The sequence below is a fragment of the Atractosteus spatula genome, chromosome 2, assembly GCF_055471065.1.
Source record: "Atractosteus spatula isolate fAtrSpa1 chromosome 2, fAtrSpa1.hap1, whole genome shotgun sequence".
Taxonomy (NCBI): domain Eukaryota; kingdom Metazoa; phylum Chordata; class Actinopteri; order Semionotiformes; family Lepisosteidae; genus Atractosteus; species Atractosteus spatula.
This window is the reverse complement of record NC_142707.1, coordinates 45,100,426-45,120,045: the sequence shown is the minus strand read 5'-3', so window position 1 is coordinate 45,120,045 and position 19,620 is coordinate 45,100,426. Positions and strand designations below refer to the sequence as shown.

Sequence of the window (19,620 nt, the reverse complement as noted above, 5' to 3'; positions counted from 1 at the left end):
CCCCAATTAATAACCATTTGCAAAGAGAGAGATTAATGCCTTGAATCGAACTCTCTTTGCCCTGAAGCATGAATCGCCAGCCTCGCTCCTCCTCCCCAAGGCAAACATTCATCTTCCAAATCACGTAGAGCAAATTTAATGCTTTTAAATCTCTGGACGACACCAGCAATTAAAAGACCCTTCTATACCTTGGCACAGAGGAAGGAAGAGAAAGCACAGATGTTTACGTTGCTTCAAAATGATTCCAGCATTTTCAAAATAACTAGATTCTTTAGAATATTTCCTGTTAACAATGAAGAACCATTATTTTCTGTTCTTTCATTGGCTTTTATACTTGTTTCCTTCTCAAATAAGCTGGATCTCCCAGTTGTCTTTCTTCATAATAATTCAATGTGTTTTCAGATGCACGCCTTTCTTTAAAATTTGTCACAAGCTGAACTGCAATTGATATTTTACTGAAAGATATGGCATCATCTGGGAAAAACAAGTTAAGTCAAAGATAACACGAAAGGACTTCTCCATAGCCATACCTGGGTGCATTTTATCATACAGAAGAAACGATATTGTGGTTGGCTAGTTACTGTATGTGTTTTTTTATGTACACTTTGTCTTACTCAGCCACATAAATATCTTCTTTTTTTCTAGCTTTTTTGCAAAGAGAATGTTGATCCAAATGAAATTAATTCATAATGGCAGGACACAGTCCAGGGTGAAAAGGATAAGATTTTACACCTGGGAAAAAACACCAAAAAACAAATTAAGGAAGAGACAAGACACCTAGAGGTTTTGGGGTCCAGTACATTTAGTTAAAAAATGGGTTACTTAATTATTGATGGAGGACAGTCTTGCATGAGAAGTAATTAATCACTAGGTAATTCAGCAGAACACTGACTGTGCGATGTGCACTATTTGGCCATCATGTATTTGAAGAAATAGGAGAACTATTGCATGAGACATTTAACAATTAAAATTAAGAGAAGACCAGGGGGATGACATTAATTGTTAACACATCTTATGGGTCTTGAGACTCCCGTGTACAGTAAATAAAATTCAAACATTTCTCATTGAACAATATAGGAAAACATATGCTATTATATGCTATGCCCTTAAAACTGGAAATAACAAGAACCAATCTGGTAAAAAAATAACATGTCAGGTAATTTTGTAGTCAATTCCTTGTGTTTTACACAAAAAAGAATGATCAGTGCCCATACTGTATGCCATGTTCAGAAACTACTCTATGACCTAAATGTCACTCCTCTGAAAGACTAAATGATTCACTAAATACTAGCAATAACTAAAAGAAAGGGTAATATGTTTCCTTTTTATCTACCACTTTCTATTGTGTCCAAGAAATGTACAGAAGTACCAACAAATCTTAATAATTTAAAATAAATAAATAAATTATTTGGAACCAAATGAAAATGTCCTGGCTCCTGTGAAATACAAATCACTGTACCTTTTATAATCAACAAAAGTCAATTTCAAATACCATGCATTTACTACATACTTGTGTAAACTTTACTTTCAGAAGGGTAATATTGGGAAAATTCCGCCAATATACAAGAATTTGTCTGACTTTCTTCTTATTTTTAAGATGGTCAACAAGGCTGAGATATAGTGGTGTGGTTTAGGCTCTTGTATTGATTATATGGATAAATAAATACAGATTTCCACAAGACAGGTTCATTATTTAACAACTGTGAGGGATCTCTTATAGCACCACAAAGTTCCATCTTTTCTCATGCTACAGTACGTCACCAGACCAAGAAGTTGGCATATTCTCAGCCTGATCCTTAATGCTGTCTTCAACTTTAATAACAGGACAGCTAATATAAAAATGGAATATTCTGCATCTTGTACTGATCTTTTAATTATCCAACAATTCATTGTAAAGTAAGGATTAGGAAACTTACGTTTGGAAACAAGGGCTACATTCTGTTGAATTTTAAGGCTGTTAATGCAGCTGCTATTACAGCATTGAACACACATGCTGTCACTATATGCCAACAGCAGAAGTCCCAAGATAATTAAAGGACCATCAACAGACCTTATTTGAGTACCAGCTCTTGTCAAGGGTTTCTGGGAATAAATGTGTTGTCAATCCGAATCTACAAAGCTGAATCGAATCAAAGTCAATAGATTAACTGAATCAAACACATTGTTCCACCATAGTTTCAGAAATCTGCTGAACTGGTGCCGGGAGATCACCTTTTCAGTGCCTAGATTAGTAAGTCTGCAGCAGCCCAAAGACATCAACTGCTATTCATGTACAGCTTGGTGTTAGTTGTTACAGCATAGCTAGATAATCCCAATCCCAATAGTATTCTCAAAATACCTGGATATAAATCAGAACGCTTTTGTTCTCGTAACATTACTCTTTTAATTCAGCATTACATGACAAAACATTGGATGGCACAACACTTTCAAGGTGAATTCATTCCTTGACAGAAGGACCAACAGTAAACGAGGGAACAGTCAAAGGTCAGCGCAAACAAGCCAGCTCACATTTGGGCTCTGATTTAATGTCTCAGCTTCCCACTCGTTTTATCTGACAGGGACTGACGGGTCAGACAAGTTGGCGAAGGTGATCAAAACTTGTAAGGGACCTGTGGTAAAGAAAGCTTAAGAAGTCTCAGGAGTGACCTCAAATGGCTCTTAAATAGTTTCCTGTAATGCAACACTCGCTTCGTTCTTGACAAAGAGCTCCAGGGCATTTGCCAATAAAAAGTACACAATAACCTTCATCACACTCCATATACATTTCATCACCATATGGAGTGCCTGAGAAAGGAGAGTGTTCTCCTCTCTTGTCACTGTGTGATCAGGGTGAGACATGGCCGATTTGATTCATTACAATCAGAAACTCAGCTGATGGTAATTACAATGGAATTTACTCTCCTATTTCTCTCTTCATTTGAATCTGCAATGACTGTCCACTGAAGTGCACATTATTAGTCCAAAAAAAGGTCCTTTCCATTATGGCAATCGAAAGGAAAAGTTTGTGATTGAATGGGCTAAAAAAACAGAGCTGTGAGCAATAAATGATTAAAAACTGTTGGGGTACTAATTTCAAATAAATGTGCATCTGTCTGATACGCGATGCTTGTTCTAAAGCAACATTAGTTCTGTGAATGACAACATTCGAAATACAGATAGAAATGCAAAACCTTTGCTGCAGGTCTTGTTTTTGACACTTCTTGAAGACACACACGTGATGTTTTCGTTATGTTGCTTATTTTCATTAAAAGCAGAATGCTTAAAAACACAAAACTGTAATGTTTCTTCTTCCAGTAAATACAACTAAGGCAACTATTAATGCTAAGTATTCAATAATTTGTAATTAACACGTATAAATATCAATGCAAATGTATTACATGATGATCATATATTTAGATTTCTGTGTAAATTATGGCCATAGCATAACTAGCGACATGTCACAGTATGAATTTAATAATGGCATGAAGGAGACCCTGAAAAATATAACAACAATAACAATAATAATAATAATGCAATTTGGTAGATACAAACTCCAAAACCTAACTGGTAAAAGCAAGAGGGGGCAAGATATTTCAGAGACACAGCTAAAAGTCTTACAGAATGGGGCTGTGTTTGCCTGCCAAACACTTCCTGTTCCACAAGAGTTGGTCTAATGCATTTCTCTGACAGCAGTGTGAGGACATCCTGTCTGTTGGAAGTGAAAGTCACTATATAAACAAGTCTCTGGCAGTTTTCAAAGCAATTCTACTGCTCAGCCACTTGATGTCACTACGAGTACTGAGTGCGATATCTTTATTAAAAGAAAACAAAGAACAAACACACAGTATCCCAGTCCCAGGAACTCTTTTATATAAACTGAATTGTGGGAAAGGGAGTAAAAATTATTTATTTAATTTATATTTAATTATTAATTCTTTATAGTATCTTAAATAAATTCATGAGGCCAGTCACAGAATTAAGTTAAAAACATAGGAGATTTCACTAAGAGATAAATTATGTGATGGACAGAGAAGACAATGTATAATAATCAGGAAATGCTAATTGATACAGTATTCAGCCTTCTTTCCCCCTTATCATATCAAAGGATGTTACTTTGGTAAAAAGCAGAAGCCACAAAAATCTGTGAGATGTCATTATAGAAAAAAAGGTTTTTTTACTGGATCAAACACAATTGCATATTTACCGTATGTTCTGTCTACATTTCAGTTGCATCATTCCAGGTTGAGAAATGCATCATGTTTAAAGGACTGGATATCAGCAAAATTTCACAGCTACCTAAAGGAAAGATTTTCACATGGTAGACTTTAGGAATTGTTAAAAAACAAGCAGAATTTCACTATAAACAAACATTACAAATGCAGGCCATTATTAACGGCATGCCTGACAGTGAAGTGAAAGACACAAATGTTAACTGCATCCCACCAATCACCACCACCAAACCTAAAACACGGTACTGACTGGTACTGACCAAGAGTCGGAGATGGGAATGATATCGCATTTATTTTTCAGTTCTTCAGGAAATGGAAGGCTGTGTCAGCCAACTGTTTCAATAATGTATTTGATTTATTTATAAAGCAGATGTTATCTCTTCACAGATGCCAAGTTATAAGCCAAAGCATAATTAGAGTACAGAAGCACAAGCTATTTCTCACTCTCAGTCTCTGTGTGGATCATCTTTGGATTTCAAAGGTTTCGAGGCTTGCCTGTGTTGCTTGTGTTCCTTACACACCTTACAGGAACCTGTTTAAAGAGGTGCATCTGTCAGTCAATGCAGTGGTCCAGTGAAATTATTGGAATGTTGCACATTTCTGGACCCATTGATTTTTTTCAGGCCTCCGAATATTCAGAAAATTAAAACATCTAAAATACTGAACTGGCCATTCTCAATTTTGATCTGGTTCAGTACTAAAACCTATAGCCCTCACATGCTATGATTACTAGACTCCAATATTTCTGCAGATATTCAGCACTCAGTATGTGATGCTGTTGGACAGGGTAATACAGATCTGTCTTGTACTGCGAAGTGTCAAGGAATCAGTGGTAAGATATACATATACTACAAGGCACATTAGTACAATTTTCATCATTGGACATCGGAAGCTAAACAAAACTGCGTCAAGGTATTACTGAAAACGCAGACTTCTAAGGTCTAAACCTAGAACATCGAAACCTTCTAAGAAAAGGTCTAAAATCAGGTTGATGCTGTAAATTGGGTTGGTAGACCAGTAGGTGGCACTCTTCCCTTGGAACCCAAATTTTCAATTCAGTACTCCAAATAGTTTTTCTATTTAGGATGACATAAACTGGAACATTCAGTTTAGCACTTCCTAATCCTGTAAACACTAAAGTGTTCTAAGGATATTCATTTTGGCGAACCACAAAAAGTGTGAAAAAAACATAAAGCCATAATTCGTTAATCTGTATTACAATTTATAATCAGCATAATCCTCTGTACACTTGAATTCATTGAAAGATATGAACAGGCTTGCAGCCAACGCATACTCTAGTACCTCTCGTTTCAGAACAGCAAAATCAAAAGTGCGCAGGCTCAGTGTTAAAGGCCACTGCTTGTTCCCGCTTTGTTTTCATAACTCAAATTCTCACATAACCATACAACAACATTTTTGTTTTTATATATTCAAATGTGTAAACTTTTAAATGAAAACGCATGCCAGAAAACCGTCCTCTTGTGAAACTACAGACTCCAGTTTCGAGTGTGCATCTTTATCAGTGTGTCAGGCGTGACAGGCATGTCCAGTGAAGCCCAATCTTCACCGATCATAGGCGCTCACCTTAGCCGTAGGTCAGCAGCTTGCTTCCTGTGACAAAGATGATGGTTTGGCTAGTGTCGAGACAAGGTGTATTCATCATGCTGCACAACTAACAGGGTCACAACCCCCTTGACATTTTACACCGTGCACTAAGAACAGATAGAATGGAGTGAGGAAACCTTGGACAATAGCTGGAACACAATCTATATTAATGTCCATCCCCAGATATCACAACTGGAAGAGATCTATGCAAAGAGGCCGATGATACAGAGCTGCTTGTACCAAAACGACACCGTTGAAGGATACGTCACTCCTCTCACAGAGACTGACGTAGAAATGCACTACCGAAAGCTCACTTTGGGATTTTGGCAACAGTCAGGAAGACGTTAGCCCTGAGGTATGACAAGGTGAAGGGGAACTCTACTGGCACCGAACAGCAGTAAAATGTCCCTGCTGTCACCAGAGACAGCAGGGGCAGAGCTTAGCAGAGCTCTAGCAAAGTGAAACCACCCTTGTGCATTAGGGAAACACCAAAGAGCAACTCCCAATCAGTCTCCCTCTTCAGGCTGCGGCTCCCTTTGCCATACCAGAGGAAAACTCACAAATCCGTCAGAGCACACAACTGTGTAGAAAGGCTCGGCTCTGGCGTCTCTTTTAATTTACATGCACAGTATCAAGGTAGTGCCTTTAAACCATGTTACGTGGCCCAAGCATTAATACATATGAAGTGGATTAAAGTAAACAGGATTTTTTACTTCATGTCATGAGCCAATAAATTGTATTACTTATGATTTAATCTTAACCATTCCTCTTCATTCAGCAATTCTATTTATCAAAAATACTTTTCCTTCATTACATTTGGCAAAGTCTGTATTTACGTTTAGAGAATCCTGTATAGTCATTGGAATGAAAATCACAGATACCAGCTGCCTGTCCATCCATACATTTTCTAACTGCTTCTCCCAGGTCAGGGTTGTGGGGGAGTCAGAGCAAAGGCACCTGGCAAGATACACCCTGGACGGGATGCTGGTCCATCGCAGGGCACACTCAGGCACAAACACATATGCACTCACACCAGGGCTGATTTTTCCCCAAAGTCAATTTACCTACCGGTAGCTCTTTGGACTGAGGGAGGAATCCTGAGTGCCTGGGGGAAACTTGCGTGAACACAGGGTGAGGGAGAACATGCAAACTCCACATAGATAGCGATGTTCTCTGGAACTGAACACAGGGCCCCGGCGTTGTCAGGTAGCAGTGCTAACCAGTGAGCTACCATGCGGCCCCCAGCTGTGTGTATTTATTTTCATTTGAAAAACGTCTGTTTAATGAGCGGGATATGTTTTGTATTTAAACGGAAATGTATGCAACTGGTTGGAATTTTTTTATTTCTGTATAACCACGTAATCACAGACAATTTCACAGTCATTTTACAATAATCAAATACTAATATACCTGCAATGCCTCCTTACAAAATCTTGCAAAAGACAGACTAGCAACAGTGCTTTTGGAGAATTAAGGACAATTAGGAACCTTTGTCTTTATAAAGCATACATTTATTTCAACACAGTCATTAAAAGAAAAGCTCACAGTGAATCTGTTATCTTATGGACTATCGATCCATCATCAGAAATCTGCTTGTCCTGAATCACAAGCACTCTAAGTGCCCAGCCTAGCTGGCAGTGAGAGAACAATTACCACTCTTGCCCTGAATGAGATGCCAGTCCATGACAGGGTCTCAGAGAAAGAAACAAATTTGAATAGCCAATCAATCATGTCTTTGAGAGGTGGGAAGCAACTAGATTGCTCAGAGAAAGCCATACAAACACAGGGAGCCCATGACAGGATTTGAACCCGGGATCCAGGAGCTATCAGAGAGCAGTACTACTGCGATGCCACCACACCATCCACTTACTCGATTATATTCTGCAAAATTATTTTGTCAAATGCCAAACGGGGCTGGGTTAGATGACAGCGGAGCACCACAAGCAGGTGACATACAGTATCAAAGCTTTAAAACAGAAAGGATTCAGTTTGACAAATAAAGCTGTTGTCAGGAATTACAGGAACAAAGTATTCATACCGGAACTCACCGAAAAAAAAAGTAAAACTATAAGATTCAGAAAATCCTGGGCTTCAGAACAGAAATAGATTAAATAACTGTGTCAAAAAATTGTCTGGCTGACAGCTATGTGCTACCACGGACTGATTCGATGTTTCCAAGACAATGCAGTGATTCAGCACCTAAGGTATGTGCATGTGGATAAACAGGGAGTCCCAAAGGGATCTTTACTGTAAACCCAAAGAACACACACATGTACAGCTTGCACACCAGGCAATATATACTGCAAGAGCAACTGATGTGTGTTTTTCTCTGCAGCACTGAAGAGCACAAAATGTAAAAAGCAATGGGGAGGTGAAGTAAAACAAACTCTCAGTATTAATACAGTAATTAATACAGTAAATTGTACACCCCAGATTATTTTCTAGCATTGCATTCTCAAAACACAACTCTGCAACTCGGGTACTTTCCTCCTCTCATCTGAGCAACAGCACAGCACTGTGTCCAATTTAAATTTGGTCCACTGTCACTTACATAAAACAGGACTTGGGGAGAAAAGGACAAATGATGATCTGGGCAATACAAACAGAAAGCAGTATCAGCTCTTAACTATGCAGACTAATAGGTCCACAACAACTGCGCCAATGTAACATCGCAAACCACACATACCAACAGATCGGCTCTTGTGCTCTCAATATTGAATAAGTATGTGTTTTGTTTCTTTTTTTATCGCACAGCTAAGTCAAAACAGGAAAGCCCACTTGGTAATGCAATTTTATGGTCCATTCAAGACAAGAAACGAGAAACGCAAATGCCATGTTTAAAATGGAAAACTTAATACTTATGAAGATTTCAGAAAAAGGATGGCCTTTTTATTACCCTTAGTGGAAAAAAAAAGAAGAAATCACTCCGGCAATCACTTTCTTTCTGCAAGCAGAGAAAAAGCAATCTGATCCAATGTGGGCAGAAATCTGAGTAGGTCACTGTACACCATGATAAAATTCCCTAATCCTTAGCCAAGTTTCCCTGAGGGGGCCCTCCTCCTACTCCCAACACTTTCCAAGCCGACTTTTCCATTCCCCCTCACCCTCCCCTGCATCTCTTTCATTTCCCCTACCTTACAGCCTTGATATCTGATCCCCTACTGCTGCTCAGGTTTCAGTTTTTACAGCTTAGGCTGCCTATTGCTGTATACATTCCTTTCTCTCTGCTTTACCCTGATTACTTACCATGGCTTATTTTACACTGGTCCAGATGAAAGCAGTTCAGATGAAGGAAACAGTCAGACTGTTTAGCTTTTCTAGGTATGATCCCTCACAAGGGCACATTGTGTTCTTTTTTTTCAAATAAGGAAAAGAAAAAAAATCATAACTGTTTCAATCCTTTTTTATATATATATATATTTTTCTGCTGTCTGGGACTTTGTAGCTATGTGCGGAACCTGAAACAATGCAGAGCTATTTGATAATGGCACAGATTCATTTCATCCCTGATCTTCCCTGCCCCTGGACTGGTTGTGTCTGTGGTGCTGCGGCTCGCAGGCTGTGTCTCTTTAGGGAGAACACTGAATCCAGACTCAGATGATGCACAGGACAGTCTTCTAACAGAATGCACTGAATCAGGCTCTCTATTGCCTCTGTGGAAATCAGTCTCTGTCATATCACTGCTTTTTCCAAAACCAGAGACTCAGCTCAGGATAGGCTACAACAGCAAATTTTCCAAAGTCTCTCTCAGTTATCCTCCTCTTAGCTGCCAGTCCATGAACACATTTGCTCTTTTATTTCAGAAAGGTTTTAAGTAAGAGTGATGACATTGCGCCGTTGCTTTCCTTTAACACACTATCTGATTACAAAACAAAAGACTGGTCAGGCTACTCTTCCCATTATTGAAGTGGAGTAGCCGAGCCTTGGAATGTCCAGAGAATGCACATACAGTAACTGGACTGAACTACAAGCAGACAGCTGGATTCGTCAGTTAAAAATGTTTCTATTGATTTGAAATAACCATGTCCAATGAATCTTTAATCAATAAAGAGCCCTGCAAATGTGGAGGGAATTTTGTCCCTCAAGTGTTTCAAGATGCACTTATAGCTGGTGACATGTCTATGAATAATGCCTAGGAGCCAGAAGTTAATGCATTTAAGCCCTTCCCTCTTGTCAACTGCTGGAGTTTTCCCCTGGTAGCTTTTCAGTGAGATGCTTATTCACTATGAATAAAGCGTTAATTATGACTTGCAACTGCTGCACAAATCTGACAAGAGTGATACCTCTTGAATCTTTTGTTTTTCCTCTAAAGCAGGTGTTCAGATCTGTCTTTTTTTTTTTAAAAAACGCTTTTTCAAACGTTGCCTGCTTGAGAAAGACAACCCCGCTCTAATTACACATGAAAAAGGTGACATTGGTATACAGACTGGGAAATAAAGAACCCAAATCCAACCTATTAAAATACAGTAAATACTGTTCACAACCCAATGGCTACACACTGTACAGTACAACAGAAGACAATGCAGTAAACCACACTGATGTTGTCGAACAACATCCACAGAAATACATATGCGCATTGCAAAACCACTCGGGAACATCCCTTAACCTAAAGGCTGAAGGTGGTACAGTACATACAGTACTGACGCTTCCCTCAGCATACCCAATATATCGGGACCTACACGGTAGTACTAATTATAACCCATAAACTGACAAGAATATATGTTCCAAAGTCTTCATATACAACAAAGTCATACCTCACTAAGATAGTCTTAATGTTCGGTAATACTGGACACATCAAATCGAACACGTACTGTACACTATACAGTACAATGCACACTAGATGAGAAATCAGAAATATAAAACAGAAAAGTGGTAAAAATGTAATTGCTTACTTTTATCGACTGCACTGCAGGTATGTAAAATAAATATTTTATCTGAGTTCATGGCATTGTTGCTTGAACGCATTCATAAAAGATTACCTCGTGCATAGCTACGGTACTCCACACAAGTTTTCGTGCTGCCTGCTAAACCGTTGAGATGAGGTTTGAGACTTTGGAATCACTAAGGTATTCATAAAAAGTAAGATCGCTTTCCAGGCTTAATTCCATGTCTTTTTAATTACTATTATCGCATTAGTAAAAGATTGTGTAATTTTTCCCTTTCACACAATGTTGTTTTTGTTTCTTCTCGGCAGTTCAGACAAACATCTGTTATAGAAGAACAACTATCTCCCAAACCGCCGAGTGCGCCTGCGGCCAAAGTAAACAAAACAAACCCAGCAGAACCAGCACAGTCAGCCTTTATATCAAGCAAGGATAACATTTCACATGTTTTGATTAAAATTAGTTAATTTGTAATTCTAAACCCCGTGGATACCAAAAGCTGCAATCCATATAGTTTACACACAACCCACATTTCCTCACATAAGGGAGTGCACAGGGGCTGTCTTACAAAACACTCGCCATTCGTCTTTTTTTACTACTGTACTACTATGATGTTTAAAAGCATTATTTGTAATATACATGTTTATGAATCTGTTTTCTTTGTTGTCTGTATGCTTCACGGTGTTTCGTTCTTCTAAACCGAGACCCTAACACACCAAACTGACGGCGTTTCAGCACCCGAAGGAAACAGTAATTAATTAATAATGGATTTTCGGCTTGTTTTCAACATCCATTGCAAAATACAAAGTCAACAAATGCCACTAAAATAATGCAAAAATCTACATGGAACATCTACCGCTCACAGAGTTTATGCGTCGATGTAAGTAGAAGGCTTAAGGCTAAAATTTGCCTTCAAGGGGAATTTCGACATCCTATTAGATTATTCAACGTAGATAAACCATTCTAGTGGCTAGTGTTGGCAGGTGTCTTAAAATATCCAGTAAAACACGTGAAGATGTTAAACGGTGAATACCTTGGAGTCTGGCATCACGATCCTCGATTGCAAACGTGCACCGGAGATTCGTCGCTCTTTAATTTCTATTTCAATAACGCGTTTATTGGGTTGCATTTTATTCAATCCAGCTCATTTAACAATCGGCCTCATCATCTGCATTGCACACAAGTTTCTTTGAATGAGAATATCCCTGAAAATAGAGCGACGTTACGAATAAATGCTTCGATAATCGTCTTGGAAAAAAAGACACTCCACCCTTGAAACGTCTTGTAACAGTATGTACACAAATAATTAGCACATGAACAACAGCACAAAGACGCTATATTTTACTGCCAAAATCCGAGGAAAATGTTTAGCTATGTTTCAAATACACAAAGGATCCATGTCAGAACTCAAGTGTCGTTGGCACATGTATACGTTTTACACTCCTAAGAAACAAAGTGCTGTTGTGCGGCGCGTGCACTCTACAAGGCACATCTGGAATGCCAGCCTACAGCACTTCTGGTCGAGCACAGCTGGGCTGGCATCGCTTACTCACCGTGCACAGCAGCTCTTCAGCTATGTCGGTGCCGCCGTGCTTAAAACAGAATATCGAAGAATGTTTGACATAGTAATTCCAGGCTTTTTTCTATTATGAGGGTATTTTTATACTTACGCCTGACCTACCACTGGATTTTCTACAAAAAAAGTGAAAAATGCTTTGAAAACATGTGGCTCTTATATATAGTTTTCGTATGTACATATTCTGAATTTTTCATTAGAATTAATTACCAAAACGCTCTTTTTTTCGGAAAAGGAGCCAGAGCGTGTTGTGCCGTACAGTAAGGGAAAATGTCTCACCATTCAACTTATACGTTGGCTACATGAAGGTACTTCAGTGGCGAGCGAACCTCGTGAAAGGCATGTTGAGCAGGAAAAACGAAAAATATTGGACTTTCATAAAGAAAGTACACAGGTGTAAGTGCCGACGAAACTGAAATAATAAGAAATCACATCAATGTATATATGAAAAATCAAAGTTCGTCAATTTTCCGAATTGCAGACTGAATTCGTGTCTGTTTTCATCCCTGGAGGCGGAGCTGAGTCGCGCTAAGTGCATCCACGAAAATGACAAGCGAGCCTTTTCAGAATTCCGTTTGTTTCTACGCAAATTAAAAGCGAGCGCTAGGGCAGTAAACCTGAACCTACCTTCATTTCCTCGTTTATTTCTCGTTTCACTGGGTGAGCCGGTTTTCTGCTTCTTTTATTTTCTGGTGGTCTGCCTTCTTTCTCCATCTCTGCCATTTTTTTTGTTATTTCTGTCAATATTTGCGATAGGGGCTGCCCGAATGGGAGACAGGCGGGGGTGTTCTAAAGGTAAAGAAGAGCCGCTGTCATTCGCGAGGATAGCCTGGGTGAAGCTGATGATGCCAGTGAAGGTTCCTGATGCCCAGCTGAGTCAGCCATCTTCTGTCTCTTTTTTCCCAGTCTGTATGTGAGTTGGTGTGAGCTCCTTGTGTGCAGCAGCCGAGGGGTTTAGAACAAACCCAGACAGAGGGGAGGGGCTTCTGCTGTAACCCTATATGAGGCGCTGATACCAGGAAGGCTATTTCCTCCCAATTCTCCACAGATACATTTTCATTTTGACACCATGTGCTCTGAAGACTGCCGCTCACTTTGTGTGAATGGAACTAATCCCTGAATCCAATTAACTCGGTTCCATCTCTGTCGCATCAGCTTGGGCACAGCGAAATGTCTCTTTCTTGAAGCAGAAAAAAAAGATTAATGTGTTTTTTTTCTGAGGTACCCTACATCCCTGTGATGCCCACCATGAAAAATACCACCTGTGCTTCACTAGTGCATCTGCGTGTGTTTCATTTTGATTGAAGCACATTCTTATTTTTTTTAATGTTCTTGTTTCTTAACAGTGCTTCATTTTTAAAAAAAGGTTTTCTCAACCATTCATTCAGCAAATCCGACTGAGGTTCTCATTACCACCTGCGTCTCTGGAATGTAATCGGAAAAGCTAAAATAATTTGCAGGTCTTGGTTTGTCTTCGTCCACTGAAATGACTTCGTTTTTCACTCATAAAAGATATGTTCAGAAATAATCTTACTGTACAGCTGTGGTACAAAAAGCAAAACTGACATTTTTTAAGACAGCAGATATATCACCCTGTAACTCACAACTTGCAACCCACAGAAGCTCAGCAGGTGTGAGCCTGGACAGTACCTGCAGAGGAGACCTGTTGCGAAAGCTAGGGTTGCTGCTGGAAGAGGTGTTAGTGGGGCCAGTAGGAGGTACTCACCCTACAGTCCATGTGGATCCCAATGCCCCAGTATAGTGACGGGGACACTATACTGTAGAAAGGTGCCATCATTCCGATGAGATGTAAAACTGTGGTCCTGATTCTTCATGGCCATTAAAAATCCCAGGGTGTTTCTCAAAAAGAAAAAAAAAAGTGGTGTTAACTCCAGTGTCCTAGCTAAATTTCCCTCCTGGTCTTTATCAATTATGACCTCCTAATAATCCCCATCTATGAACTGTCTTCATTACTCTCGTCCCCACTGATAGCTGGTGTGTGGTGATCGTTCTGGCGCACTATGGCTGCCGTTGCATCATCCAGGTGGGAGCTACACATTCTCCCCATTACCTGCACAGTGCTGTGAGCGGAGTGTCTAGAAAAGCGCTATATAAGTGTAAGCAATTAATATTTTATTCATAGTCTTTGACTGCCATTGGAAGAATGTGACCCAAAGGAGAGGGAGCACACAGTGGGTTGCAGTAAACTTTAAAAACAGGAATATTGCTTCACATAGGTTGCAGTGTAAAGCAAAAGTTCTCACACTTGGAGTCAGGACCCAAAGTGATCATAAAATTGAGCAAAGTGTAGTGGAATCATAGGAATCTACAGAAAATCCATGATCAAACACAGTAAATTTAAAAACAGACAAAAAAAAATGAGGTGCAGTCCAAAGGAAATAAGCAGAAACCCTTAAAAATGCAGGATGCGCATTCACAAGTGCAGCTCAGCCTGCCAGAATTCGATCCCTGTCTCTTGTATGCTTTGATCGTGTCTATTAATCTACTAATCACCACTGCCACTCCCTAGACAGTGGTTAGCTCCACCACTACAAAAGTCTGGGCCCTTCAGTGCAGGATAAGTGTATAGTATATGGTACCAGTGTCAAGTACAGCACTGCTCTGACCCTGCCAGGGTTCGATCACTGTGCCTAGCAGGTCCAGAGCCACACAGCACCACTGTCCAATTTGGCAAAAAATTCTACTGTGCCATAAGTCCAGCACCTCTGCTGAAGTTTTACACTTCCAGAGGGGTGAAGCCACTTCTCTAACTGGCTCACTGCACCCTTACATACATTCTTGAATCTGATTTATTTGACTGTCAGCATTTTGGCACAGAAGAGCCTTCATCAGGTCCTTCTTTTTGATTGCTTTGAGTGCACTTGGGATCTGAACCAATAAGATTAACATCTTTAGAGCTGGAAAAAATGTTCCGTTGCAGTAAAACCATGGCACAGGTGTGAAAATCTTATGAGATATATATATATACACAAAAGTCAACAATCAAAGCAGTCAAATATTTTCTTCCAGTCACCCATATAATATATTTTATTTTCTAACTGCTTCTTCCAATTCAGGCTCTTGGGGGAGCTGAAGCCTATTCTGGCAAGGCAGGGTATGCCCTGAGCAGGACGCCAGTCCATTGCAGGGCAAACAAACAAAATACAGACATGTACACACTCACACTAGGGCCAGCTTTCCCAAAATCCAATTATCTTCCCAGTATGTTTTTGGACTACGGGAGAAAACCCCCACGAATTCAGGGAGAACATACACTAAAAATTCCACACTAATAGCACCCCAGGTCAGGAACTGAACTCAGGGTCCGACTGCTGCAAGGCAATAATGCTAACCACTGCACCACTGTGCCACCCAGAGTTTATGAAATGTCATGTTTCCTTGTACTGTTTGTACAGTAAGTCACACTTTGTGTAACACATAGCTGCAAGACAAATTTCTGGGAAATCCGACAATAAAGTACAGTATTATCACATCATATATATTGCCCTAATTGGACATTCCCATTGCTTTAATATGACAACAAAATAAATTGATATTATAACACCCATTAAGCACTTTTAATTTTATATCATCAGGAGCATAAGGAGAAGGAGTCAGTTAATCACATCATTACTCGGCAACTTCATTTTATAGCCACTGGCCCTCGCTGGCAACCTATAACAACCTCAGGTACCTCGTCTTCAAGCACTCTCCCAGTCACATTTTTAGACATGGCATAAGTGAGCGAAATATGGAAAGCAGTACAATATCCGTTGGGAATATACAGTATATAAAGGTTAATATAAAAGTAGGCATACTGCCTTTCCCCCTAAGGTTTACAGATGCCAGTTTGTTACACTTTTGCAAACACACAAAGCAGTATTAACAACAGGGGAAATGCAATACAGTGTTTTTTCTTTGCTCTGTGATGACCCAAGATCTGAAGAGATAAAACACTGTGCACTTAAAATCTAAACGGTAAACGTTTACTTTATTATACAAGTTAAAAGAATTATGTTTATGAAATCAGTAGCTTTAGTGCATTAATGACTAACTTATGATCTTATGAACTTATGCACTTATGATGGGAAAACAAGGCCCTTTCATTATGTGCTTTGCCGTGATACATACTGTATGTATAGCTTTGTAGTGTCACACTGGTTTTCAGCTCTCAAAATGTGTGGAGAAAATGTTTGAGAAACTGACTCATTTTTAGTGTAACTTAAGTCATAGTGTAACTTAACACATAGCTGGAAATATAGCTTGCTTTGTTTTACGTGTTCACTGTATATAATATTATTTTACAGAAATTAAATTACTTTTGAAAGTTGTAGACAATGACAGGGGAAATGGCTGATGTCCATATGAATATTGCACTATATTACTGAAAAAAAATGAAAATTCTATCCTTACCAAGGAAGTCCTGAAAGTAAACTACATATCTCAGACTGAGCAAAGACAAAGTTCTGTGTTAAGTAATATTAGCACATAACTGATAGAAGTAGTTAAATCTCCAGGGCTTGATGATATTCTGCCAACTGCACTTTAGGAGACAAGAAATGTTATTCACAAACTGTTAATAAAACTCCTCTAATAGTCACTCAATCCAGAGGTGATATCCAATGACTTGAACATTGGTCATGTAGTGCTCACCAATTAAAGGGATGACTATACAAACCAAGTAACTCTAGACAAGTAAGTCTTAATTCTATTACATGCAAGATTATGGAAACAATAATTAGAATGTATGGCAATATGATTCTTAGGGATAGTCATGATTTATAAAGGGTAAGTCTTGCTTAACTATGTTTTTAGTTATGTGAATACATTACAGCGATAATAAATTCAAAGCAGCGTCAGATTTTCTGACAATCAGAAAGCTATTCATCATTTGTGTTCGATAAAGTTCCCCAAAAAAGATTAATTCTTAAAGAACAGGTGGTAGGCAATGAGGAAATGCATTCATTTGGAATTGGTTATTGGATAGAAAACAAATAGTTAAAGGGTGATTGCTCAAATAGGTATGAAGACGTTAGTGAAGTACCATAGTTATAAGTACAGTAGAAAGGCCGCTGCTCTTCCTAATTTCTAATAATGATTTAGATTCTGGTCTAGTTGGTAAACAGTAAGGTTTGAAGATGATACAAAACAGGAGGTTAACGAAACACAGTAGAAGTTGCAAGAAAAAATCAAAAGGACTTCCGATTCTGGGAGAATATCTAGCACATGACATTTAACACAGACATTAAGTGCAGATGTCTGCATGGTGGCATAGTGGCAAGCATTGCTGCCTTGCAGCTCTGTGGCCCTACCTTCAATTCCTGAGGTTATTTCTGCATGGAGGTTGTATGTTCTCCCCATGTTCGCATGGGTTACCTGCGGGTGCTTCAATTTCCTCAGACAGTTCTAAAACACACTGGAAGGTTAACTGCCTTCTGGGAAGATTGGCCCTGGTGTGAGTGTGCACTTGTCTGTGTCTGTGTGTGCCCTGTGATGGACTGGAGTCCAGTCCAGGGTGTATCCTGCCTTGTGCTTGTTGCTTGCCAGTACAGGCTTCAGCTCTCCTGCAATCACATATTGGCTAAAACATTAGAAATGGATGAATGGATTAAATGCAGAGTTTTTACATACAGATAAGAAAAACATTTACTATAGATACAAATAAGAAACACAGCCTGAAGAAAATATTTATAGTGACATATCATTCATTTCTTCTAGACAACATGGAGATTCAATAAAAAGGCAAATATAATGTATGGGTAAAGTATGTAAAAAGCATAGCGTTTAACTTAAATCGAGGGATGTTATGTTAAAATTGTACAATTCATTAGCAAGACCATATTTAGAATACAATTTGGTCACCACATTACAAAAAAAACGATACTGCTGCTTTGGAATCCGTCCAGAGAAGAGCAATAAGATACATTCCCAGGCTCAAAGGGGTGTCCTCCACTGACAGGATAAAAGAACTAAATCTTTTTACTCTTGAACATAGAAGACTACAAGGGGACAGAGTATATCAAGTATTCAAAATCTTCAAAGGCATTGACAAAGTCAACCTAGTGGACTCCTTCAGATTCAATAATGAAACATAAACCAGACTGCACAAATGGAAACTATGGGAAAGCACATTTAAATCTGAGAGCAAGAGGCACTTTTGGACACAAAGGCTCATAGGGGTCTAAAACAAGCTACCTGTTGTCGAAGCCCAAACCCTAGTTTTTTTCAAGAAACAGCTGGATGAGATCTTCTTATCGGTAAGCTACTAGCAACAAAATGATAGATAGGCTCATTTTTTTCTTCTTCAAAGTAATACAAGTATGCAGTATTTGGAAGCTTTTTTTAAATGATTTTAAGATTAAGATTTAACAAATCGGAACAGTTTTGGAGAAAATAAGGAAAGTGAAAAATGTCGCTTTCGTTCCATACCATTATACAAGCAACATTACCTTAGAGAATGGTCTGAAAATGTGTTAAGAGCTTATCAGAATCAAACATGAGGCACTCATCAGCACTGTAATATACACTGAAATGCAGAGACTCACCTACATACAGTACATTGGTGATTCAGAATATGTGCTTGTAATAGATCAAACGACAGATGCTGTGGCTGGCAAGCAGTGGCGTTTGGTTTTCCAACAGCAGTCGCCTTCAGTGACAAAACATAAAAGTTTACAAGTGGCACTGAACCTCTAAAAATATTACAGCTGTCCATATCAAGATGACCATCTACAATTTCAGTGCTTGGATCTCAATGGGATGGATGAGCTTGAATTGCACTTCATGCTAAGCAGATAGAAGGGCAGATGCTGTAAAGTCGTGGATCTCCTTCAAATGTACAATGATCCTGTAAACAAACAGGGCCCAATTTTCTTTGACTTTCCTGCAACGGAACATTTTTTCCAGCTCTAAAGATGTTAATCTTATTGGTTCAGATCCCAAGTGCACTCAAGCAGTCTCTTCTAATAAGATTTTTGAACACTAGATACTTCCCAATCTCTGATGAGGGCTTTGTAAATGACATTCTAAAAGTGAATAAACAATAAATGTTTTGTTTTTCCTTGTGCCACTGTTGAATCTGTTTGTGTGTGTTCGGGGCGGGGGTGCTGCACTGAGTGGCCAACAGCTATTCAGGGTAAAAACAGAAGACTGTGACTTGTGCTGTTGAGGATTCAAAGTAGGTACTGTAGAGTCGAGCTCAAGATCATTGTCATGTGGATGATCATTGATGGCTTTAAGCCCTTGAGTCACTCAGTGTGCTTTGCTAAATCTTTACACCGGTGATCTTGGAAATTTAGATTCCCACTGCTGATCATAAAATCTACTACAGAGGAAAAACAAAAAAGCT

At 39.1% G+C, this 19,620-nt stretch overlaps 1 protein-coding gene across 2 annotated transcripts in view; it reads right to left on the bottom strand.

Moving 5' to 3' along the window:
- Window positions 1–13,186, bottom strand: part of sobpa (sine oculis binding protein homolog (Drosophila) a) — a 96,854-nt gene extending 83,668 nt beyond the window's left edge. For both annotated transcript variants that reach the window (XM_088932011.1, XM_088932019.1), the window contains exon 1: window positions 12,900–13,186. In XM_088932011.1, the coding sequence (XP_088788137.1) occupies window positions 12,900–12,995 (96 nt within the window). In that variant the 5' untranslated portion in view covers window positions 12,996–13,186. The remainder of the gene's footprint in view (window positions 1–12,899) is intronic.
- Window positions 13,187–19,620: the final 6,434 nt, after the last annotated feature.